This window comes from Simochromis diagramma, unplaced genomic scaffold (genome assembly GCF_900408965.1).
Source record: "Simochromis diagramma unplaced genomic scaffold, fSimDia1.1 OVJJ01000159.1, whole genome shotgun sequence".
NCBI lineage: Eukaryota > Metazoa > Chordata > Actinopteri > Cichliformes > Cichlidae > Simochromis > Simochromis diagramma.
In genome coordinates, this window is record NW_024387197.1 from 3,153,100 (window position 1) to 3,177,441 (window position 24,342).

A 24,342-nucleotide genomic window follows, 5' to 3' on the forward strand; every position below is an offset into this window, starting at 1 on the left:
TAGAGATCGTTTAAGTTTGTATCAGTCAGGCTCTCACTATAAATCACATCAAGAGCAGAAAGTAACCACTCACTAGCTCCGTTCTGGTGTGAGAGTAGCACAACTGGACATCATGCATACCTTGTGCTTTCAGGTAGCTGCTGAATAAAAACAGCAGATCAGAATGCACTGGCTCCTGCATTATCACACATAAAAACGTAGTGTAATAGCCAGAGAAGTTCATGGACACAGTGCATGTAAGGAAAAAAGGGTTGTATCTTAAAGAAACACACAGTTTGTATCTTTGAGTTCTGACAAATGTGTTTCACATATTCCTTCCAAATAAAAATAACACTCAGGTGGCACTCAGTTATTTTTGCCTACGCCAGCTGTTGATGAGCACTGAACCATTGCGCCAACATATTTTATGGTGAGGGAACAATGCAGTTAAAAAGAGGATCTATTTGTAAAACAGGATCCAGGGCAACCTAAACCTAAGACTTTCTCTGCATGATCAGTCATTGTGATCTTTGTGCACTGCTGTTACAATTATTAAAGGTGGCGTTATCTCAAATGGACAAAATGACACTGGGACATTAGTAATATAAGTAGGCGGGACATTTTAATACTGAAATTTCTTATATTTTTTGTTAGCACCTGATATTTCAAGAACCAGCCATTTATTGCAGAAACATGCATGTATCAAATCGTTCTTACTGTAACTTTTATCAAATGCACCATACTGTTTCCTACATTTCATATTTATAAATGAAAAAGCAGTTTGACTGAAACACATTAGTGGTTGATGTTTGAACATGAACATGTTTTGCTGGTTGCTAAAAAAGCATGTCAGGAATGTAATCTTCTTCTGCTTCCCATACCACGAGTGACTGCTCAGGTTTCTATCACAGACAGTGTCACAGTTCATATGATGGACACAAAGCTGTGAGATCCTGAAGGGTCATAAAAGTGTGCACAAACAGCAGCTTTTCTTTTCATGTGCAGCTTCAGGCTCCTCAGGAGGAGGCGCGTCAGGAGCAGATGTTTCCTTGTACTCTGACACTGAACCGCTGGAGGTGGACAAAAGCCTGCTGCACACCAGGTCTGCAGCTTTTCCATCCATCAAGGACACGTCTGTCACTGTTTTCTCTCTTAGCGACATGTCCCCGTCTTCATCATCATCTATGAGCACAAACTCCTTGAGATAAACCATCCCCACTCCGTGGAGACTGCGGCTCTCTGCTGACTCCTCCGTACTGCGTCCATCCACAAAAGTCAGAGTTGAAGTCTCTGTCAGGGTCTCATGTGGGTCTGTTGAGTTGTCTTCTGGCCCCGAGTAGCCCTGGCTGCTTGACTCCATCGTCCTTATGAAGCTCCTGTGGCCAATCTCGTCTTTCGTGCTGCGCTTTTCTTCGTGGCTGATGGAGTTGATGTCTGGAACGTTGGCACTAGCTCGGCTGGAGAGCTGGTCTCTCCTGGGATGAGAACTGTTTTCTGCAGCATGACCATTTCCAGAATGCATCTTGAAGGCCACCTTCTCATAGTCATGGTAGACCTGCACACTGCTGCTCCCTGTTGGGGAAGAAATGGGGATGCTGGCAGTGTTTCCTTTTCCTTGCTTCTTCATGTAAATCTGCCTTTCACACTGAGACCAAACAAAAAACTGGAGGTTAGTCTCTGACCTTAGAAACTGTAGTCTGTTCACTGAGGACGACTGCAAGACTCAGTTCAATATTATTTATGTAACACCAGCTCACAACAACAGACACCTGGGGCTGGTTTATTTTGTGAGCCCAAAACAATATAGAATAATCCAGTAAATAGGCCTTCCTTTTTCTTTAACAATATGAGAATATTTAGCAAACAATAAATACTAATATAATCATTTTAAGATTACTACTACATAGTAAACAAAATGGTCTAAATGATTAAATTATGACATCCCTGCTTTTGGAGGGAAGCTTATTGATTTTATGAGTCTGCATTGTATGTAACGGGAAAATTGTTTTTTCTTTGCAGATTCTAGAAAAAGCAATACAGTTCAGTTTAGGAGGCCAAATACCTTTCACCCAGAAAACTGGGGTTTGTGCCCTGAATTGTATCATTATTTTATGTATATTGTGTTCATTCTTTTCTAGTCTTTTAAGACTCATGAAATCTGTATAAAAACAAAAAAAAAGTCTTTGTTCACCTGGACGGGTATTTTATCTTTTAGCTGTAATACAACTGTATGAATCTGATGAATTTCCACCAAAGAAATTAATTGATGCCAATGTCAAGAAAGTGTCAAGAACATGGCACTACAAAATTACTGGCCCTCTGACGTCTGAGGGTCTGTGAAGATCCATCACAGGAAACAGTGATGTGCAGAGCATCACCTGACTCGAACTGCTTCCCACAGAAATGATCCAAACTCCTCAAACAAACTGGCATCATGACCAACATGGACACTGATGGTGCAAAATAAGCATATGTTTGCATCATGTATATTAAAATGATAATTAAACCCTATGTATGTAATCGTTTCCATTTGTTTGTCTGTCTGTCTGTTCGTTATCGGTCCAGTGACCACAGTTTTAAAGATATCATTTTTAATGTTGTCTATCTAGACTGGCTAAACATTTGACCTTGACCTTCACTGTTAGTGCCCACGGTCAAAGTTGACCTTGAATAAAATAGTCAAGAAACCATGGCTGGTGTCACATATCTAGTTATTACTAAGGTCTGAATAAAGGTGCTGCTACATGATTTGAGGTCAACAAAATTTACCCCTACTTTATTTATTTACTTTTTGAATTATTAATGCACAATTACAAACTGACTACATCATGCAGTTACATTATAGTACAGTGTTTCGCTAACAGTGTAACTGGGGCAACAAATAGTGAACTTGTTTTATGCGCTGGCCTCTCTGAATAAATAAAAGAAGTCGTTACTTTTAAAGGAAGCAAAAATAACCTGAATTCCCGAAGGACCGGCTCTGTGAAGGTGGAGACAGATGAAGGCCTCAAAAGTGCTTTAACAAACCAAGGAAAGTGAGTGTTTGATCTCTTTCAAACACACCTTCCTCCTCCCCTGCTGCCACACAGAAACATTTCAGATGAAGTGATAAAGGCACTGCTCATCAGAACATCCTGGAAATCTGCCATCCTACTTATGGGTGTGGAATGCTGACAGATTCGTGTCAGTGGGCAAATCTTCAAGCTTTAGTCCCGTTTTAAAGAAAGGACAAGCGCAAACAAATGCAAATGGGAATATGCAATAAATATGCACACTGGAAACTGTATTGAAAGACTTTTCTAGAGGATTTATAGCTCTGTGTGCTAAATGCACTGCACTCTGCACAGGAGCTTTACAAACTGACCCTCTTACACTTGACTGACTCCTGCAAGACAGAATTGGGACTCTATAAATGAATAATATCTGCAGTGTACATGTTGGAGTGGGAATGCTCCAGTTTGTAGAGGTGACTGAGCAAGAACAAGAACAGATGAAAAATAGATAATGTTTTAAACACTTTCATTGGTTTATGGCTTTAGCTTCACATGGCTGGCGACTCCTTTTGTCTCAGCAGTGAGTACGAGCAGCCTGGGAGAAGCTTTATCTCTGGGAGGAGGAACTATGTGGCACAGCCAGGAGAAAATGGACAATAATTTAATATCACAGAGTTGACTTTTTAAAAATGTTGGGCAGTATAGAGTACACTTAATGTATGATGATGGCTATCTGAATGCTAACATTACTTAAAACTGTCCTTTACACATCAAACACACAACTGATGCAACAATGAACATCCACATTTCTGCAAAAATACACATCAATTTAATAAAAACATGCCTTTACCTTAAGCTTTTTAAGCCTGAACTCTTCCCCGGGTCGATGTAAGGAAAATCACATGGCATAGATGGGATGATCAAGCAGGCTTCCTCCTGCTCTGCTGTGCCGCTGGCAAAACTGATGTCTCCTGCTTGCAGAGTATTCCTTGTGGTCTACAAACAAGAAATCCTTCACACACGCCCTCCCCTCATCGTATCCACTACAACTGCTCACAGCTGTAGCTGCACAGAGGCAGGCACAGACTCGAAGCACTCACACCAGAGCGTCTCTTATTTTAAACTTTGTGATTTTCTAATGGATTGACCTTTATATTGATTCTGCTTCACATGTTAACCACCCAGAGTTGACTTTTGAGTTTTCATTAAATTAGAAATAGCAAAAAGGCAAACACCACCCAAAACAAGGAAATGAAGAAAGGTTAATTTATTGCACATTATTTGCCATTTTGGAGAATATGCTAACGTGCTTATGCGCAGACAGTTAATAATAACAACATTAAAATAGACACCGCTTATACAGTGAATACAGGCTCTTTTCAGCTAGTTTTTAATTAAAATCAAAATGTCAATCTAAAGTTAAACATTTACAAAAGGATTAAAAAAAATCATTTTCTTTAGTCCCATCTGTAACTTTGCTCTCAAATCTATTTCCTGCCTGCAAACTGATTTTTTTACCCTGATTGCAAAACAGACAAACGAGCTAAAAATGTGCAACTCAATAACTTCTTATGTTGTTTAATCTACCCCGATCCCTTAATAGCTCTAAAAACATTTTTTTATATTTTAGTTTTATTTACCAAAATGATAATAGTGATAATAATTTGGATGAAGTCAAACTAATCCTTTTGATCAGTGACTGCATAAATATTGTTTTCTCATTCATATGTGTTAACTATCCAACCTGCGATAAGATAAAACCAGCAGGGCGCTAACTTTTACTGGACCTGGCAGTGAAGTCAGATTATACCTGCAGTCCCTTCCTGAATTCTTGTTTACGCAGAACTACAACAGACACTTGTCCTGATTTTGTCCTTTTAAAACGCCACTTTTTTCAATCCCATGCACTGAACGTTTTCTAATATATAATACAGGCTCTAAGTCTCAGTGTTAAATATTGTGACAAATCTTTGAATTTAAACTTTTCAGCTATTCAACAAATATTGTGAAGTAAAACAAACAAACAAACAAACAAGCAAACATCACACCCCTTTCAAAAAAATCTTTAAAATTAAGACTGTGACCTTACAATAATAACTAAACTGGGGATTACTTTATTTTTTTCAGCAAAAGAGAAGGCTCAAAGGAGATGCCACGTGTCAGAAAATGTATTTCTTATGTTGAAGGAAAAACAGTCTTTAAGATTATGTTTGACAACAATTTGGTGTAAACTAAATAAAGCTCAAACAAGGAATGCAAGAATATTTGCAGCAAACCCCGAGGAATGCACCAGAGTCATGTGTTAAAGCACCAGGTGCACTGATGCAGAGGACACTTAATGTTGAAACTGCGTCTGATCTTTCACAAGTGATTTCTTATTTTCCAGCAGGTTTTTAGGTCAGAGGCGGTTGTGCACGGGAACTGTGCACCTCAGCTCTAAATTAGAAAACCAGTGCTTTCTACTCTCTGTTCTTACTCTTATTGTCTGAGAGAGCAGCTGCTCTTTAGCTTTTTGAGACATTTTGACTTGTCACAAAGGGAAAAGCACATGAATAAATCAAACGATGCCTGAATACCATTTAGCTGCTTTAGCCTCAGGGTCCTGACATTGTGCATGCTGCCATGGTTTAATGGGACACTTTAATTCAGTGGTTCCCAAATGTTTTTTGCTAGGCCCCCCTTTGTTTTACAAGAAAAATGTTCGCGCCCCCCGCGCGGGTGCACGCACGCACGCACGCACAAACACATCCTCCAACCACACACACCCATATTTTGCACCATTGCGGTTTATTTCACACCTCAAACATTTAGTAAACAATTAAGCAAATACAAGTAATCTGCAATAATTTACAGGTAGTAAGGAAATAATCTAACTCTTTAACGCTACGTCCACACCTGCGCGGGTATTTTTGAAAACGCAGCTGTTTCGTCCACGTAAAACGGAGATTTTTTAAAACTCCTTTTTTGCGTTTACGTGTGGACGAGGAATACAGAGTTCCTCACGCAACGTCAAAGGTATGTGCCTTTATTCACGTCACGCTGTGCGCCACGTTATTGTTTACATGAGATGAATTGCAGAATGGCAGATAGAGACAAAATACTGTTAATCTGACTATCTTCAGGTTTTACACGCTTACACACACGCAGTTACTGTCCCTCTATTTAGAAAGGCAGAGGCCTCACAGTGTAACTATTTTACATGTAGTTGTTTTTTTCCTGTGTAATAATATTCAACATTGTTATCAATACATTTTTCAAAAATGCCTCTCTGTGCAAAATGGGTTTAAAAACATAAACAACTGTGGGATACTGTTTGTCCGTGATTTGAACAGCCCAGCGCTGCTCCCGATGAAGGGAAAACCAATTCTGCAGGGGAGACCTACCTCGGCATTTGTGCAGGTGAAACCAAAGGGCAGATATGCTTCACCATATTTTCTAGTCTTTGGCTTAGAATGAAGTTGGTTTGGAAACATATTCAGTGATGCTTCATCTCCTGCTTTGCGTTTGTGTGGGCGCCCCGTGCTAGCAGTGTCCAAGCACCCCCCCCCTGCAATGACTCTGCGCCCCCCCTAGGGCGCGGGCTCCACACTTTGGGAAGGTCTGCTTTAACTGATCGGAGATACAATTAATGATATTATTACTCACAAGGAAATACCTGGAAACACCTTATCTGCTTACTGGTAAGCACTGAATGGTAATATAGTATATAAGTAATATTTAGTCAGAACAGAATGAAAACATCCACAAGCGTGCTCATTTATTCCTCATTTATTAGACACACAACTCTCCTCTGAACAGCCGACAATGAGCAGACTAAACGAAAACAGCTGGTTATGAGCTAACTCGATACCAGCTAACGATAGGATCAAGTATCCTTGAAACCAGCATTCCCTCTGATAAACAGCTTGATTATATTCTCACATCATCTGAGAGTTAATTCGCCAAGTGTCTGAATCTACTTCAAAGCAGCTAACAAGAGCAGCTGGCAGACTAACAGCAGCAAAAAACAGCAGCGCTTATGACAGAAAAGTTCAGAAAAGTTTGACATTATTCAACATATTCAAAAATACTGTGTACAAAAATATATTCATTTTACACAAACAGTAGTAGAAACACGCCAGCCAGCAGCAGCTGGCTAAATGTAATGGTTTTGATCTCTCTTAGGTGACTAAAACTTTTTGTTCTATAACAGCCACCGTAGCTGAGATTATGCACTTGAATTGGGAGGGGTAAGAAAACAGAATTCAGTTGACTAACCTGCCAATCTACTGACAGTCAAACTGTTAACAGTGAAAATCTGAACAACAAATAACAACATTCTTTGTTAATCATCAACACCTAGAAATCAGTCCCACCAGGTGAGCTTTGCCCCCTCTGTGTTGCTGCATCTGAAAGTAGAGGCTTTGGGACTGATGCTTATTTTCCGGTGCCTCCCAAAAACTGACCGTCACCTTTCCTGGAACCAGCAGAGGCTCCTTAAACTGGGCAGTGACGGTGATGGGAGCTGTGATCACTTTAACCCCTGTTGGCAAAACAGAGCAGCTAGCTGACACCCTAGAACAGGACAAAGCCATCCTTCATAGTGATAATTAATACTGTTATCGTCTGATAAATCGCATTACCTTTGTGCTTTTCAATTTCAGCCAAGCAGACAGAGAACATCCAGAGACTCGGTACTCTGTGAGGTGTGAATCTAAAGAGCCTGGCCGGCAGAGAGAGGAGCTTACATGGAAAACTCCATGTACACTTCAGGTCAGGAGTCCAGGGAACTTTGAGCTCCACCTGCTTCAGAGTGTCCGGTGCTGGCTCATCTTTCTCACCTGCCAGAACAAAGATCAAAGTCATGGTGATCAGGTGAGTTAAAGCTCTAAGTGTGCCGTCGCTTTAAAAGCACAAATATTCTGAAGGGAAACCACCGTGACACTACTCACTCTCATTTTCATTCTTAGGTGAACATCTGATGGCTTTGTGAAGCTTGTTTTCGGAAAGCAGTGTCAGGATGCTCTCCCACACTACGCATCTGGAGCGGGAAGTAGCAGACAGACAGATGTCCACCTCCACCCCTAGATCAGTCGGCTGGTACCCCAGGACTTGCACCCGCAGGGTGAATGGACCCTTCTTCAGCTCATCGATTGGCTGAAAGGTTTTTAAACTCTGACGCACATGGACAAGACCTAAAAAAAACATTTAAAACACTCAAAGTTGGATAATTTTCTTTTAAAACCTGAAGTACACATAAAATGATGAAGATTGAAATCACTTAAAAAAGTAAATATGTAATTTCAAATGATGGACTAAAAACATTTAAATATTAAAGTTTTTTTTTACTGGGAAAAACACCTTTTTTGGTAAACAATGTAGTCAGTGCACTAAGTCAAGCTTTGTAAAAATGGTTAGTTTTCATTCCTGTCCTTGTGTTTTCCAGTAAATTTGAATTTGCTTTTACTTGTGACTGACTGCTTTTGTGAGCAAAGTGAAATAAATGGATAAATAGATACTTTTTGTGGTTTTCCAAGGTGAGTATGTCTTCAGCAAATTAAAATGGCACTTGTGGGGTTCTTGCATTAGCTGGTTTGTTTTCTAGTGAAACTCATTTGAGCCTGCAATACTGGTGCCTTCGCTATTTGTTTGAAATCCATCTGTCCATACATTTTCTACCACCTGAAGAAAGAGTCAACTCTTCACGGGACAAAAGACCAGGAAGGCACCAAGTCCAGATTGTGTGCCACCTTCTGCACTGATCACCTGGCCCCATCTTGACACTGATCTTCAGCAGATCCCTGGAGCAATTCATCACTGTAGGGACACTCTCCAGCACCCCAAGAAGGCTGGGTACTCTGAACTGTAGTTCAACTGGGTAGTGAATCGGGGTTGAATACCCACCTCTGCCTGCTGCCTCTCACCGAGGGCAACTCCGGATTGGTACAAACTCCAGCCCCTGTCCAGCAGACTGCGGTGAGGTGAGACTGACTATATCTAGGAAAGATCTCCCAACCTCTCACCTAAGCTCAGCATCCTTCCCCACCAGAGAGGTGATGTTATATGCCCCAATAGCCAGCCTCAGCAACCAGGGATCAAACATCGCACACGACCATTACAACTTCTCTTGTGGGTGATGATCCCACAGTACGGCCCACTTGGGATCACTACTTTTAAATGTAGCCACAGAGTTTTGATGTAGTATTTTGTACAACAATCAAATATTGAAATCAAAGCAATTTTGGCAATAAAATGTACCCATCAAGTTTCCACTGAGTTGAGATATCAGCAAAAGAATCAGTCCGGTTAAAGACGCCGTGTCATAGAATCATAATACTTTATCATTCCCTGAAGAAGCGCTATAAATGTGTGTCTTATGTTATCTATGTCTTACCTGCTGGGCTGAGCCTGAAGTTTTCATGAGTTAACAACATAAGGAGAGGTCTGCCGCAGAGAAACTCCAGGAAGCACAGCGGGATGTCTCTGTATTCACTGTCTGGATAATCCCAACCATAACCTGCAGCACTGCAGAACCTCCGCAACAGAGCATCCTCCACCCTTAGAGACACATACACCAACTCAAAGAGGACCTACTCCCAGCTATTTTACAGTTCAAATGCATGCGTAAAACGTTAGGCCGCACTCACCTGCAGCTGACCACTGTATAACCAGCTTCTTGTTTCTCTGTACCGTATAAGCAGCCTGCTCTCCGGGTCACTCTTCTGCTCAGGTATTTCATGTAAACATACGCATCACTCGGAAGTTTGTCGCTATGCAGTTCGGTTGTTTTCAGCAGCTTGTGAGCGCAGTAAACGTGAACGTAAACTAAATACACGGAACATACAGACAGTGAGGCCACAATGTAACTCTGCGCATTCCCCATTATCGATTATAATATCCATGTAGGCTCACAGACACCGCTTAGCAAGGTGAGCTCCAAGTGCATGCAACAGTACGGCAAGCGCCCTGGGACAAACAGTGCGCTTTCGGCTCATCAGCAATGAAACTCGCACTCGGTGACGTTTTTAAAAAATCTTTACTGTCGATGCACAATCACTTATTCCACAATTATTTTACATATTTTTCAGAGTATAAATTACAGCTGTTTCATAGTCGGCTCCTCTCACCAATTTACTAGTACAGTGTAAAAATATTTATTTTTGCTTACTGTCTGAAAAGTTCAAACTATTCAGCAATTCGTTATTTATTTTTCCAAAACGAAAGGGAGATGTCACTCTTATTGGCTGCAAAGAGAGCTTAACAAAAAAAACAAAACAAAACCATCCAACAACTCATGTATAGAAATATACAAAGAGAACATTCATATCCAGGCTGAAGGGGACATTGTGTCTTCTTCAGTGGTTCCTGAGGTGACGGAGATGTCCTGACTCATCTGTCCCGTCCCCGCTTTTAAACTTCTTCACCCAAATAGAAGCAGCAGCACAATGCAGACTGAATTCACTGCGATCAGCGGCACTGCAGGGGAAAATAAAACATGACATGGTCTGAGTCAAGAGAAGTTAAAATGATCCAAGTCACTCTGTCTGAAGAATACTGAGTGTGTGATAAAGTGGAAACCCACCTCTCATGACTGTCCTGACGGAGCGGATAAGATTCATTAGCTGGACTTTGATGCCTGGTTCATCACCAAATCCCCCGACACTTTGATCCACTCCCCAGCCAACTGAAGATGGTTAAAACGAACGGATTTGTATTAAGTAGAGTGGGAATTAAAAGTACAAAATGTAAACATAGACGAACAACATAAAGTCTTCCTGTCAAATGGATAGAAGGTGGTGTAGCAACTTTAAACAAAGCGAAATCACAAACTTTTGCCATTTAAATTGTTCTATTTGACTAGCCCTTTAGCATTAGCCAGCTTAAATGCTGGGCCAATTCTATGCATGACCTCTTGAGAGCCTAATATCTGAATTACAGACACTTACTTTTACTTAGAAATCTTTCTTCGTGTAGTACAGCGACAGCATTGATGCACAGAATAGCTGCTTGTATAAGAGAGTATAAGGTAAATGCCATCTTGTCTCGACAAGTAGCTAGCTAGCTATATGTTAGCTGTAGCTGGCACTATTTACATCCGGAGGCCGCTCTGCTTTGATTGGTCGTCGGGCTTAGGGAGTGGGCGGGGCGCGTCCAATCCAGAACCCTCCCGTAAGAACTGCTACGGAAGGACTCCATCTGTCTTCAAGCAACAACTTCTGACGTGCCCCACAACTACTGGTAGATATTTGCCTCTTGGGCATTTGTGAGAAATTTTTCTTTTATATTTTTGTAGCGTTTACTCACAGTTTGGTTAGGGTCAGGAGAAGACTATTTCTGTTAAATTTATTTTTAGAAGCTTGTCTGACAGAAAGCCATAAAGCCAAACTCCCTCAATATACAGGCAGCTGAGAACAAGGCCTCTTTCTGAAATCTGGCTTTTCAAGTACAAAAAGTGAATTGCAGTTAGCTTTTCACAATCTGCCCCTCACTCATATAAAACTTGACCAAAACAAGATGCAAATGTATAACCAAGAGCTAAACGTTTAATAATTGCTGTTTGACAGAGCCTTGGGAAATGTCTTGATATTGAGGATGCCATAGTGCCACCACCCCTGAAAAACAAACAAAAAACCGTGGCAGTTGGCAGGTAAGGGCTGCTGCAATATCCCTACTTCCCACAGCCTTGTTTGACGAGCATTATGTGCAACATAGCCTCAAAACACCACTTTATGCAGGATGTTTCCTCCTGTAATATCTCATGATGTTATTATGGTGTCATTATTGATGGTCATGCCACGGCTGGCATGGTGGATAACTTCGTAAGGCATGTAATGTGTTTAAAAAAAATACATATTTAATGGTGGAATTTATTTTTCCCCCCATGTATAACCTGAACATACAAACTTAGCTCTATATGCTGCACAGCTCCAATTTGTATTTGAGTGTTACTTACGGAAATGTACCACTTTCCACAAGCTGCCTTTGATGAAAATGTCATCAGCTGCCTTTAGTAATCTCTACTTGAATTTGACGATTCAAATAGCAGGACCTTGGAGATAAAAATCAGTGTTGTACAAATTCTCTCAACTCCTCGATTTAAGAAACACAAGAGGCTGAATCATGAGAATAAAAATCTTTATTAGTGTTTTATGAAGTCTGCATAATATGCGCACGCCTGAGAAGCTTATGGTCAGAGAAAAAAAAAAGGAAAAAACAAAAGAGAAAAAGAACTGCTCTATCAATACCGCCCTCTACTGGTAAAACAACTGCCACATCTACTGTACTGACTGCTTTGCAAAAAGATTACTGTTAAATACACACATACTGTACTACTGTTATGTATATATGTATATGCATGTCTGGTCCACATCAGTTTTTGTAATGCAATTTTTTTTTCCACATTCATATGTTGTAGGCCAAAGTCAAAACAATGTAACACCGGACCCTAACACTTGGTTCAGTTCCCCAAATCCAAACTTCACTAGGTGCACTTAAAGTACAATCACTACTGCCATATGGTAAACATATTTTGGGGGCGGGGACATGTTAAACTCGCAACAGCCACAAAATGAGTTGAAGCCATAAAGTCTTGTTGTACATACTGTATTTTATAGACAGAACAAGTACGATACAAACACTAACACAGAATGTCCCAGTGTGCAGGCACATTCGCTCCTCTCACAGGAGAAAATAAACACTCTCCTTCCGACGTTCCTGTAACATTTTGAAAGCCAATTATATCTGGTTCATCTTAACCTGCCTGCCGTAAGCACCAGAAGGCTACAAGAGGTCATGTGTGTTTTTTCCAAAAATGAAAGGGGGCGGGAAAAAAATAAAATAAAATTGAATGAACTGAACGGCTGAGCTGAATGAACAAATGGCCATTACAAAGTTTTACATGCCACTGGAATCATTCAAACCATTACAGAAAAGTTGATTTCAGGCAAATCTGTTGCTGTTTTAGTGTACTTTAAATGCACCAGATTTTTTCAGAAGAGAAAAAAGGGTAGATACAGGCTGCACATCATGTGTGGCAGTGATGTTTTTTTTCCTTAAACCAAGACAAAGAGCTGCTTAGAAAGTTTTGAGGGAGAGAAAAAAAAAAATATATGAAGGAATGATCCATGCCCTCCATGTCACTTTGGAAACAACTGTGGTCTTTATAATATTATTTTAATAAAAAGTGGACGACAGAAATTTTAAGTATATTTATATATAAAAATACATGAGAATACAAAAGTAGCAAAACAATGGGGATATAGGCTAAAAACAGAATGAATTCATTCATTGAAACCTTCAAATTCTCCCAGTGAACCGCTCTCTACTTCACCTTGGAGAGTCCCAGGACTCCCAGTGTCTGTCAAAAAAACAAGAAGCTTTTTGATTAACAGCTGATATTCTCTGGTCCCTGCCCAGTGCACCCTGCAAAGCCTGGCCCACCACCTCTTCAGCTTCCATACCAGGCTGTTCAAGTGGGGGATGTAACTAGACTAAGCCAAGGACACATAAGAGTGCCATATAATGACAAAAATCATAAACTCTTGTCAGACTGAGTTAGCACTTCGTTTTTGAAATATTTATTCAACCAACACTCTTTTCTCCATTACGAGGAATGTCTTATAACGACACCCATCAAGACTTAAAATAAAACTAAAATAAAATAAAAAAAACAAAAACTGAGGTGTATGTGTGTGCGTGTGTGTGTGTGAGGAAGGGGTGTTCTGGCAAAGACAATCAAATCACTTTTTAACAAAAACAAAACAAAAACACCGTGGCGTTTCCTCGAGGGGAACGGCCACCAAGGCCATCATTTCTTCACTAAGTCACCTCCCCCTGGCAAGAGACGGGGCAGAGTTTCCCAGAGAAAAGTAAACTTATGTTAACAATGTTTGGGGTAGGCTTTAAAAAAAAAACAAAATCATGTTACTCATACAAGCAATCTTCAAATACTGAGAAACTATTCACAGATATTTTTGGTATCTCCTCTACCTCCCAGACTAAAAACCAATATACATTTTATTTGTACCACAAATAGATCTAATATTAAGGTTTTGGGAAAACAGTTTTAACAAGGTGCATGACATAGAGGGGTAACAAAGTGCCAATTTTTGTTGTTGTTGTTTTACTCAAAAGTCTGTATCTGTGTGTGTATGTGAAGTTAAAAGAGGGATGTGGAACTGGGCCACAAATACTATGAAGTATGTCACAGAAAAATCAATCTGTGGGATTTCCTTTTTTTAAATGAAAGGACTCACATGTTTAGAATTTAATGAGCTTTATAATGGGCTTTTTTGAGGGGGAGGGGCTATTTTAGGACATACTGGAGCAGCGTGCGGATGGGGAACCCATCTGGGTCAGAACTTTGTCCAGCCACTGCAAGGGCCCGTTCAAATGCAGCTCGATCCAGCAAGGAGTGCTTGTGACAGTCTGCCGCCTGGAAAATAAAGATAATTTCATGTTTCACGACATGTGACTTATGATGCTTTATGATGAGCTTTGTTAAGTCAAGCACCCATTTCTACAACTTCTTCTACAGGAAGAGGATGTTGCGGTTTGCAGCTCTCTACTTGAAATTCTTAAAAACTACTTGAAAATCTGATCACACATCCCTGGAATAACCTGGACCATTTGCATCCCATGTGATGGAAATAGTTCAGGTCATTATTAGCTGATGTCACTAATAATGGCTCAAACTGTATGCATCAAAACAAAACAAAAAAAAAAACAAAAAAAAACAAACAACATTTGCCACTAGGGCTGTGCGATATCACCAAAATCTCATATCCCGATATAAGACATCTATCGTCCCGATAACGATATAAATCACAAAATTTTAACATTTTCTGTAAATTCTTGCGTGACGTGTTTCCAGCTGCGCGTCATGTACCTGGAGTCAAGTGTTTTAACCGATGCATGAAGCTATACATTTTTAGACATAAGTTGTAACAGCCGCCGTTTTCTTTGTGAGTATTTATTACACGGCGTGCTGCGGGGAAAAGCCTGTTCTAACGTTTGAGTCTAAGGTTTATTTTTTAGCGCCTGACGGCTCTTTGTTGCTTTTCATCCGTAAATACTCTGCATCCTCTTTCACGTGATTCAGTTTATTTTGAAAAGTCTCAACAGGATCTTGAGCTTTATTGTGAAAGGTTTATGTGGAAAATAAACAAGCGGACACGCGATGGTTTTACCGTCGTTGTTGCTAATGACAACGCATAAAAACAGCCGCTTGTCCGTCCGTAGTGTGGTTATATTAAATATAAGAGAAAGAGAGAACTTTAAGAAATTAATATAGCCACTACAGTGACCATCAAAACAATGAAAAAATATCGCCGTAAACAGTTTATTTTGCGACACCACGAAACAAACGACAGCGTAAAATGAAACGATAGATGTTTTTATATCATCATCCGATACATATCGTTATATCGAACAGCCCTCTTTGCCACCTTTGTTAATCAGTAACAGAAATAACTGGTTAAACTTTTCATCACTAATTAGTCGTACAATGCCTGTTAGCGGCCGGTCCACATCCTGTATGTGATTGGCTCTAAGCTGTTAAAAAGCTGCCCTCCTGCCCCATGAACCAGCTCAGTCCTGCAGTTATTTTGTTATAGAAGAATCATTTCTTGCATCCAGTGTGTGTCGAAGCTGTAAAGCAATGCATAAAATCCCTCAGTAGTTTAAGTGCTGCTGAATTGTGTAGCTCTTTGCGGTATAAAGGATATTAATGAGTTTGAAATGACTCTTTAACACACAATATTTGTACACAAATAACTTAACCCTTATTTTATGGAGCTTACCATTATTACTTTTTGTTTACTATGTGGTTTTATATTTTATTGCTATTGAATTAGAAAGCACTTTGGGCAACTATGCTGTTTTCTAAAGTGCTCTGTGAATAAACTCAGTTTGGACTCTTTAACTTGGGCTCATTGTCGGCTGTTCTATGAACGCTCTGTTTGGTCTTTGTTATTTGTCCCCTCAAGCTTGACTAATAAATTAATCAATTAGTCAAGTCATTAAGTTCACTAGGAACAAAACTGATAGCGAGGAAGAAAAACGTTTACTCCATGACTCTGCAGTAATAAGGCCCACAAAGGACCATAGGGTGCAACTAAAGTTCAGCGTACAAGGCTCCACTAAGATTAACTGTTAACGTTTCAAATCAAATTTCCACATATTAAGTATGACTACATCCCATGATTTCCACAGTTTCTGGACCAGTGTTCACCTGTACTCAGCTCCCCAGCCTTTGACAAAGCTCATGCGGATAGTGCACATCCTGGTGAGTTGGTAGACGGCCTCAAAGCCCTGGTTGACTGACTGAGCCAGCAAAGCTGCAAATTCCTGGTTGTTAAAGATTTTTAGGTTACAACCTGAAAGGACAAAGAGAAAAAACAGGGCCGTCGGTTTTCGCTGGTGGTAAAAGATGAATCACAATGAGACTTTGGTTGGAAGTGGTCTGTTATTGTTTTTGCTGTGGATAATTATTAATTACACAGACCTTATGTGATGATTCTGCTGGCCTTCACCAGTTAGTGATTTGATTAATTTAGCAAGTTTTTAAATTCCTCTTTTCCCACAGAACTCCTTTAAAATCTTTTTATTCTGATATACTGTGAATTAGCATTCTGAGTGCATTGCAGAGAAGTGGACTTTCAGAGGTGATATGAAAGGTTGCTATGGAAGCGGAGACAATGGGAGTGTAATTTCCATTTTCACCTTAAAGCAGGATGCTACACAATTTTAAGAGAGAGAGAGAGAAACTTTTATCATCGTATTTTTTCTTAAGCATCTCACCTGGAGGAATTTTACACACTGTTGCTGGATGCCAACCATACCGCTGGTTGCAGTTTGGACTCTGGACAAAGATGGCGCTATCACTCAAGCACTCAGCAAATACTTCCCCCCCAATATAGTAGAGTCGAACTCCTCTTCCTGTAAACACAGATAGAACCCAGTTATTCAGACATGCTGAATCGTGTGAATGTAAAGAAAGTAATTTTGAAGGCTGAAAGTGCAACAGGTTTCCTACACACAGTTATACACTCCTAACACATACTGAGCTGTGCCATACCTATGTGCCTTCGGGTCATCTCTACAGTGGCATTCCTGTTAACATTAGACAGCAGGCCGAGGCAGAAGCGTTCAGAGTTTGATGGATCTGTGAATCCATCCACTGTCAGTGAGGGCTGAGAGGCGTGAAACGTCTCCCCGACGCGCTGGTTCAGCTCATAGTACGCTATAGAGCACCAGAAGGCCGGCTCCGAGTAAGTCACTGGTTGCAGGTCTGCAGGAGAGGCAAAACTACACATCAGTTACGAAAGAATCACAGAGCATTTCTGCACTGAAAGAAGAGCAAAGACCAGCACTGAAAAGTTTTCTCTGTGTATGCACAGATGTGTCTGCTTTCCTACTGACAGGCAACCACAAGACCCATCCAAAACCACCACCTCACTAATTTATTACCATTATTGTGATTACCAGCAAAATCCCCGCCCTATGTGTAGGTTTTGCCAAGTCTGCGGCACTTGTTCGCTTCACTCATGTATGCAAACACATACTTGTTAATTCATCATGCTGGGTTTTTTTTTAATCTTCATTATCAGTTGTACATAGAGCGATGCCAAAAAACACCAAATAACTGAATAAAAATGTATCCTGTTCTTTATAAGCTAAACACTTGTTTTTGTGTTTTTTTTTAAATAACAAATTTAATTTAATTTTTTTCACATGGTTCCCTTCCATTCTGTCAGATTTAACATATTCAGTTACACAATTTGTTTGAGTTAAAAACAACACTTACCCATGCTGTGATTGACAGGAGACAGAGTGCTGGGGGAGAGCTCTGCTGGAGAACCTAACCAGAAAACAAGAAGTCATGGGTGTGGATGCATTAAAATGCAAAAAGGTGGATTATATCTTATAATGAACCTGGTGGCTGTCTTGCAAAGAAAAGCCAAAAGGATACCATAAAACTCATCTGCTTGCTTTACAGTGAACAGAAGAGATGCTGTCTACTGTTGCCATAACACTCGATCTGTACATCTTCTAGATGAGAAGATAAAGTTTGAGCTACAGCTTCTTTCACTGCACTAAGGGTGAAATGGATTAGTTATAAAACAGTAAGTAGCTCGCTGCTGCAGTTGAGGTTATCATTAACAGCACACCAAGCTACTTTATTCTTACATCCATTTCCATAACAAGACACCGAGCGCTGCTATAGAATCTTACAAAATAAAACATTTAACTTCTGTGACTTTAAACTTTAAATGCTTTTCTCATGTTTGCTCATGTTTCTGTGGGGAAAAAAAAAAAATCTAAAAAGATTCAATCTGGATTTTGTCCCTGCCACCCTCTTTAAGAAATTGAAGGATACGACACATTTAACCCTCTGAGGTAAAACAGAGGGGGAAGCACAAGAGTTAGAATCAAGGTGGAGGACTGAATCAAGACACTTTCAATAAAGAACAAGCACTGACAGATTGATGCAAGGTGCTACAGTGTGTCTGACAATAACAGCAGCTTTAAAACTGTTCTTATTCATGCCTTCCTGTGTTGTATATACATACCCATGTCTGAATGACACCAAGCTCTCACTTTAGTGGCCTGATAAGGCCAGTGCGTGGTACAGTCAAAAACTCACCTTTGAACCAGTAAGTGAATAAGACTGTAATCTCTTGACGCAACAATCTAAAACTATGTGTTACTATGAGCATACTTGATCTAGGATGAGCTTTGATGGACAGATGTCATTGGTACTAATCCATGATGACAAATAATCACCAGGTAGATCAGGTGACTACGTGACACATGGAAGTGCAGCAGCACAGGTAGAGTCTGACCTATCGCCCTTTACTGCATGTCTTCTTCTTCTCTCGCTCTCCCTACTTTCTTGTCCATCTTCACTGCTCTACCATCCAATAGAGGCAAAAATGCCCAAAAATGATCTTAAGAAAATATTATAATCATCAATCAAAACTCAGTACCTTCAGTTATCAACTTAAATCACTCAAACAAGTTATATATGGTAACTGAACTGGTGACTGGTCCTTATATAGAACCTTTCCACTCTACCTGAACATTCAAAGCACACTATACAACGTGCCTCATTCATTTACCCATACATAGAAGCAAGCTTTTTCAATCTAACATTCACACTCCAATGAACGCATCGGAGTTCAGTATCTTATCCAAGGATACTCTGACATGCAAACTGGAGCAGGCGGGGATCGAAGCACCAACCTTCCAACCTGCATTCAGGTATAACCTGCAGCTATTGCGACTCATCTGACTAGTGATGTGAGACAGACAGGAAAGGAAGGAGGACCACTAGTCTAGGGTACCTGTGTCCATACTTTGATTCATCTGCTGATCACTGGCCTCCCCATCCTCACTGATGTAGCCTGGTGGAGGTGTTTCTGTTGAAACACACACAAAAAAAAGTGATCTTGAACAAATCTTGAAAGCATGTCTTCTCTCAAATCACATTTTCTTTCCCGACATGATGTAAATACAAGAAGCAAACTCACCTGGTATATAGTTGTTTGGAGGTTCGATTCCTGTTGGAAAATTTGTGTTCTCAGGTATGGAATGAGTGTAGTCATCTAGAGGTGGCAGTTCTGGCAGGATTTCTGAGTGTCTTGGCACGAGAACAGGAGGCAGCACTAAAGTGTTGGGGAAAAATTACCAGAAGAGATTTACATATTTAGAAAAATGGCTTTAAAATGTTGCCGCTCACCATTCATTACAACTTCTCACATTCAAATGGCACGATTTGGCTCACCTGGGGTCTCCACCCTCTGGTAGTGGTAAGGGTTGATGCAGACTTCGTCCTTCTTGAGGTGAAAGGCATACTCACAGGCCTCAATGGCACGCAGCTCGTGGTGGCTGTGAAGGTCTGGCCATCGCCACAAACGGCAGTAGATAACATGGGGAAGGCCCTTCCTGTGGGAGACCTGGAGACGGCCGTCCAAGGATCTGATTGAACAGCAAACAGGAGACGGTGGTGAGAGGGGCAGAACACAGGGGAGGTAGAGGGGGAGGAGTGATACATAATATGGCCAGGTAGGAGAGGTAATGGAGATGGATTGACGAGAAACAAGGATGTTCTCAGCAACCGTCACCTCCAACACTATGATGACAACTCTCCCACATCAAAGTTGTATACACAATAGTTGAGATAGTCACCTGGTTTGGTCAGGGTAGTTGTAAAGGCCTGATGTATCCCACTGTTCTATCGTATTTGGTGTACTCAGTCCCCATATTTCAGAGCAATTGCTGCACACAGAGAAAACAACAAAAACAAAAAACAAATGATAAACATGGGACATGACTCATTCAGAAATATCAGTATGGGTATGTAAACACTAAAAGGCCTCTTTTATTGGAGTCTCATGGCAAAAGAAAGACATCAAATTTCAGCTCTGAAAATGAAAGATGGGAACTTCAAATAAGAGAAGCCTTTTTCAACCGAATCAAGGGAGAGAAAAAAAAAAGCAAAACCCAAACATGGAATTTGCTAGCATGCACAATGAGTGAGACAAAGGGCATTCTTCACATTGTGGCATTGTATCAAACACTGAAAATAACTCTTTCACTATGATTGTTTATGTCAGAACTTATCTGGAGACATTCAAACAAACACTGAAGACACACAATGGCACAAGAGAAGGGGTGGGGGTGGCAACCTTGGCAAAAAAGAAAAAGAAGAAAAAACCTTTCCATTCTCAAAACACTGACAAGAAAATGGACAGAAAAATGTGAAATTAAGACAAATGGAGAGTAGTTGCTTCTGAATAACAGGACAATAACAGATGCTACGCATTATAAGCTAAAAATACACAACAACATGCATTAGACTTTGTGATTGCAGTGGGATCTCTAAACTGACATTTAAAGTTGGAGTCGTCTGGCTCAAGACAAAGCTGGAAATCCATTTTAGTCCACTTACCCCAGAAACTTTTAGCTCATAATATCAAGTTGTGTTATTAGCAATTTCTACTGCAGGAAACTGCATGATTGCAACCTAATGTCAACGTGACACCTATCAAAGTCACTAAACGCTATAAAACAAACCAGTATAAGTACAGCTGCTTGAATGACATTACTTTTAGCTGACGTAGATACCATTTCATTCACACTGAGCCAGTCACTCTATCACTAAAACCTAAATGTCCTAGAACAACTCTCAGGAGATAAAAAAAAACAGTTATCTATAGACATCCAAACATTTGATGTGGTACTTGGTGGAACATCATTGAAAGATGTCTGTTAACACGGTGTTCCCACTGAATGCAAGTCTGGGTCATGAAGGCTGGCTGACAAAGATCCACATCAACTGAGCTTTCAGAGTTTCTCTCCCATGGGACTAATGCAAACTGTCTAACAGCAAATATAATAAAAGCTTTTAGTCACAGAAACATGAAAAAGCAGAATCACCAACAATCAGCAGTATTATTGTACCTGGGGATGGTAACACACTTTGTGTTACAGTTCTGTGTGGTGATGGCCTTCTCGAGCTCATCTAGCTGACCCGTCTTCTTCAGCTTCTTCACTAAGCTCTTCACGGCCTTCTCGCACCATTTCTCCTCTTGTCCGTTCTGCTCTGCGCCGCCCGCTCCTCCCGGGCTGCTAGTTGATTTCTTCCAGCCCAAAAGCCTCTTCACCACAGGAGGGGTGAATGGCAATATGGAGGACATCTTAAGCTGGACAAGCCAGGAGTCTCCACAGGACTTAATACAAGTTTTCTCTCACACACAGACAAGAGGGGACTGGGAGCTACAGTTTCAGGTCCTTGCTCTCAGGAGCCCCTCTACTGACCACTGAGTCACAGGATGAACTCCACCGCTAGCAGTGTAAACTCAGAAGAGACGGACACCTTGGGAGAGAGGCATACACAAAGTACATCATTACAAAAAAAACTACAGAAAAGCAACAGCATTTAAGCTTATAAAAATAACAGGCAGGCATATACAGTGAAACGCTAAAGTCTTGAGATACTCTTCATGTCTTTATACTTTTTCTAGGAAACTGGGAAATAAGTGTAGCGATTAACTAAAATGTGTGCAAACATAAACAGAAATGAAATACAGTTTATAAGGCAAAAACCTTTAGGGTCTTTAAGTATTTTTCGGGAATAATTCTCTAGGATTCCCGAAGGACATTTGATGGTATTCTTTGGATTTTGTCTGCCTTTTGTTCTGTTCTCTCTCAAGATGATCCTATGCTTGTTCAATAATGCTGAAGTCAAGGATCTGTGGAAGCCAGTCCATGACTGACTTTGCTCCACTGTGTGTTTTTATAACCAGAAATGGTTTTACTGCACTGGCAGTGTGTTTGGGATCACTGTCATGTTGTAAAATTAAGCAGCAACCAGTCAGATTTGCTCTTGATGGTACTTTTTAATGCCTGTCATTTCACCGGTTTTGACAAGATACCAAACACTGCTACTGGAAATGTAGCCCCAAGCCATGACAGAGCCTCCACCATGTTTTACAAATTGCTGTAGGTGCTCACCAATATGCCATATCTGTATTTATTGATATAAACAAAAAAAATTCGAATTTGAATTCACCACTCCATAAAACCCTGTTGCCACTGATTTCCAGTCCAGTTCTTGTGTAATGTGGCACACCACAGCTATTTCTACTTAATACTAGTTTATGCTGGCAAGTCATCTTTTGCATTTCTCAAATATTTAACTAAAGGAATGGGAACAAGTTGTGTTATGAGGCTGCCTAAAGATACACTTTAGGCATCACTTAAGATACAAATATGTATGAATGAGTCATAGGTCAGTGAGAATGGTTTAACAAACAACGGGACAGGGTCTAGGCTAAAAATGAGTGAAAAGGGAGCCAATATCCAAAGAAAACCTTTGAAACACCCTCAGAAAGCTCGGAGAACTACTGTTCAAAACCACTCAAAAAACAAAAGCAAAATGTTAAGAAATGAGGGCGGGCTCAAGCCTTTTGCACACTATTGTACTAGACACGGTTACTTCAAAAAGAAATAAGCAGGACTGTTTTGTCAGCAGCACTGACTCTTGTGTGAAGTAAAGAAATGCCCACCTGATGTTAGCTAGTCACAAACACTGCCTGGCACCTCAACTATTTAGCTTGCAAAACAATGAAGTTAGCAGACCGGGTGTGTCTCTTCCGTGCCCAGAAACTAGCACGACAAACTGTTAAAGGGCGCTGTGAATCATATCAAATCAATGTGAGAGCATTTTGTGACAGCCAGTTAGTGCTAACACTGACTGGCTTTGGAAGGCCGGTTGCTAGCTGCCTGATAGGGGCCCTGCCTGGATCAAGTCACCACCAAATCAGTTTATCAGAGCTAGCTTGTGAATTTCTGTAATAAATCAAGCAAAGAGCGAAATGCAAATAAAAGCCACAGATAATGAAATTCAATAAACCATAGGTAGTTTACGGAGAATTCATAATCTAGCTAAGGCAGCTAACGTTAGCTTAAGCAAGCTAGCTGCCAGCTTGTTACCAAAAATCCTTTTGTTGTGATCCACGAAACAGCCTCCTATGCGCAACAGTCAAGTCGCGCTACTTTTCTACCTACCATCAGGCAGTCAAATACAGATAAGACACAATTTATCCAATCTCACAAAATGTCACCATAAGGGTATACACAATGTAGTCTATCAGTTGAATAAAGCTACCCGTTCTCTGTGTCTTTTACTCAAACACAGTAAAATGAGCTAGCATCTTGGACGAACTCTTCCAAACTGAGCCCTGTCTCCCGCTGGCTAACGGAGCTACATCTCCCACACAAAACAACACGCTTCAAAGTCAAGAAAGCCGCTCTAAACGTTCCAATAATTACCCCAGTCTGAAAATTCCAGCTTCCAGTTTCCAAGGAAGAGATGTGCGCCTCTCTAAACGCCTTGGTGACATAAAAATACATGAACGCTGCTGTACTGCAGCTAATTTTGACAAGGCTCTTCTCAACTTGCCACCAATGCTACACAAGCTAGTTAGCTATGTTAGCTAGACCGGAACAACACAACAAACCTGTTGGCTACGGGCAAGCGATTAGGCCCACCTATCAAAAACGTGATTGGAGGATCGGACGAAGACGTAACTGAATACTGGCTCTTGTCCTTGACAATCTTCTTTGTTTATTTGACAGCATGTGTTTATATCTGTCATCGTTTACGGAGGATTGGAAGCAAAACCGGTTCATAGCAGCATTTTTTATTACTTGGGTTATCATTATTTACATTTTCCCAACACAATTAAATAGTAAATTGAAAAATAGGATAAGTTTTATTTTTCACTCCGGCTTATTTATGAAAATGTATCTTTAGAGCTATCAGGTTTGCTGAAAATTTAGTCAGAAGCAATAGCTCCTCCCCTCAGGCAGGTGTTCAATTAGG

General features: G+C 40.5%; 4 protein-coding genes across 7 annotated transcripts; all 4 read right to left on the reverse strand.

Moving 5' to 3' along the window:
* Positions 1-14: 14 nt before the first annotated feature.
* Positions 15-5,950, reverse strand: si:ch211-12e13.12 (paralemmin-2). Its single transcript, XM_040050118.1, has one exon. It carries the CDS (start codon positions 1,604-1,606, stop codon positions 941-943), a length of 666 nt encoding a protein of 221 aa, XP_039906052.1. The 5' UTR covers positions 1,607-5,950; the 3' UTR covers positions 15-940.
* A 774-nt stretch (positions 5,951-6,724) lies between these two features.
* Positions 6,725-9,941, reverse strand: si:ch211-12e13.1. The gene is made up of 5 exons (XM_040049978.1): positions 9,599-9,941; positions 9,346-9,509; positions 7,904-8,146; positions 7,595-7,792; positions 6,725-7,494 (listed from the first exon to the last, which is right to left on the reverse strand). Exons 1-5 carry the CDS (start codon positions 9,832-9,834, stop codon positions 7,304-7,306), a joined length of 1,032 nt encoding a protein of 343 aa, XP_039905912.1. The 5' UTR covers positions 9,835-9,941; the 3' UTR covers positions 6,725-7,303.
* A 27-nt stretch (positions 9,942-9,968) lies between these two features.
* On the reverse strand, positions 9,969-11,056 carry LOC120745264 (immediate early response 3-interacting protein 1-like). Its single transcript, XM_040049983.1, has 3 exons — positions 10,898-11,056; positions 10,534-10,635; positions 9,969-10,427 (listed from the first exon to the last, which is right to left on the reverse strand). Exons 1-3 carry the CDS (start codon positions 10,986-10,988, stop codon positions 10,372-10,374), a joined length of 249 nt encoding a protein of 82 aa, XP_039905917.1. The 5' UTR covers positions 10,989-11,056; the 3' UTR covers positions 9,969-10,371.
* Positions 11,057-12,069: 1,013 nt separating this feature from the next.
* LOC120745258 (mothers against decapentaplegic homolog 2) lies at positions 12,070-23,979 on the reverse strand. 4 transcript variants are annotated; one of them, XM_040049976.1, is made up of 11 exons: positions 23,790-23,979; positions 21,417-21,831; positions 20,142-20,231; positions 19,738-19,931; positions 19,484-19,618; positions 19,310-19,372; positions 17,758-17,811; positions 17,029-17,241; positions 16,752-16,889; positions 16,183-16,327; positions 12,070-14,385 (listed from the first exon to the last, which is right to left on the reverse strand). In XM_040049976.1, exons 2-11 carry the CDS (start codon positions 21,650-21,652, stop codon positions 14,262-14,264), a joined length of 1,392 nt encoding a protein of 463 aa, XP_039905910.1. In that variant the 5' UTR covers positions 21,653-21,831; positions 23,790-23,979; the 3' UTR covers positions 12,070-14,261. The 4 variants fall into 4 exon arrangements, with proteins under 4 accessions (XP_039905910.1, XP_039905909.1, XP_039905907.1 ...); XM_040049973.1 differs by having other exon boundaries at positions 14,262-14,385; positions 19,298-19,372; XM_040049974.1 differs by lacking the exon at positions 23,790-23,979 and adding an exon at positions 23,024-23,762 and having other exon boundaries at positions 14,262-14,385; positions 19,298-19,372.
* Between the last annotated feature and the right edge of the window lie 363 nt (positions 23,980-24,342).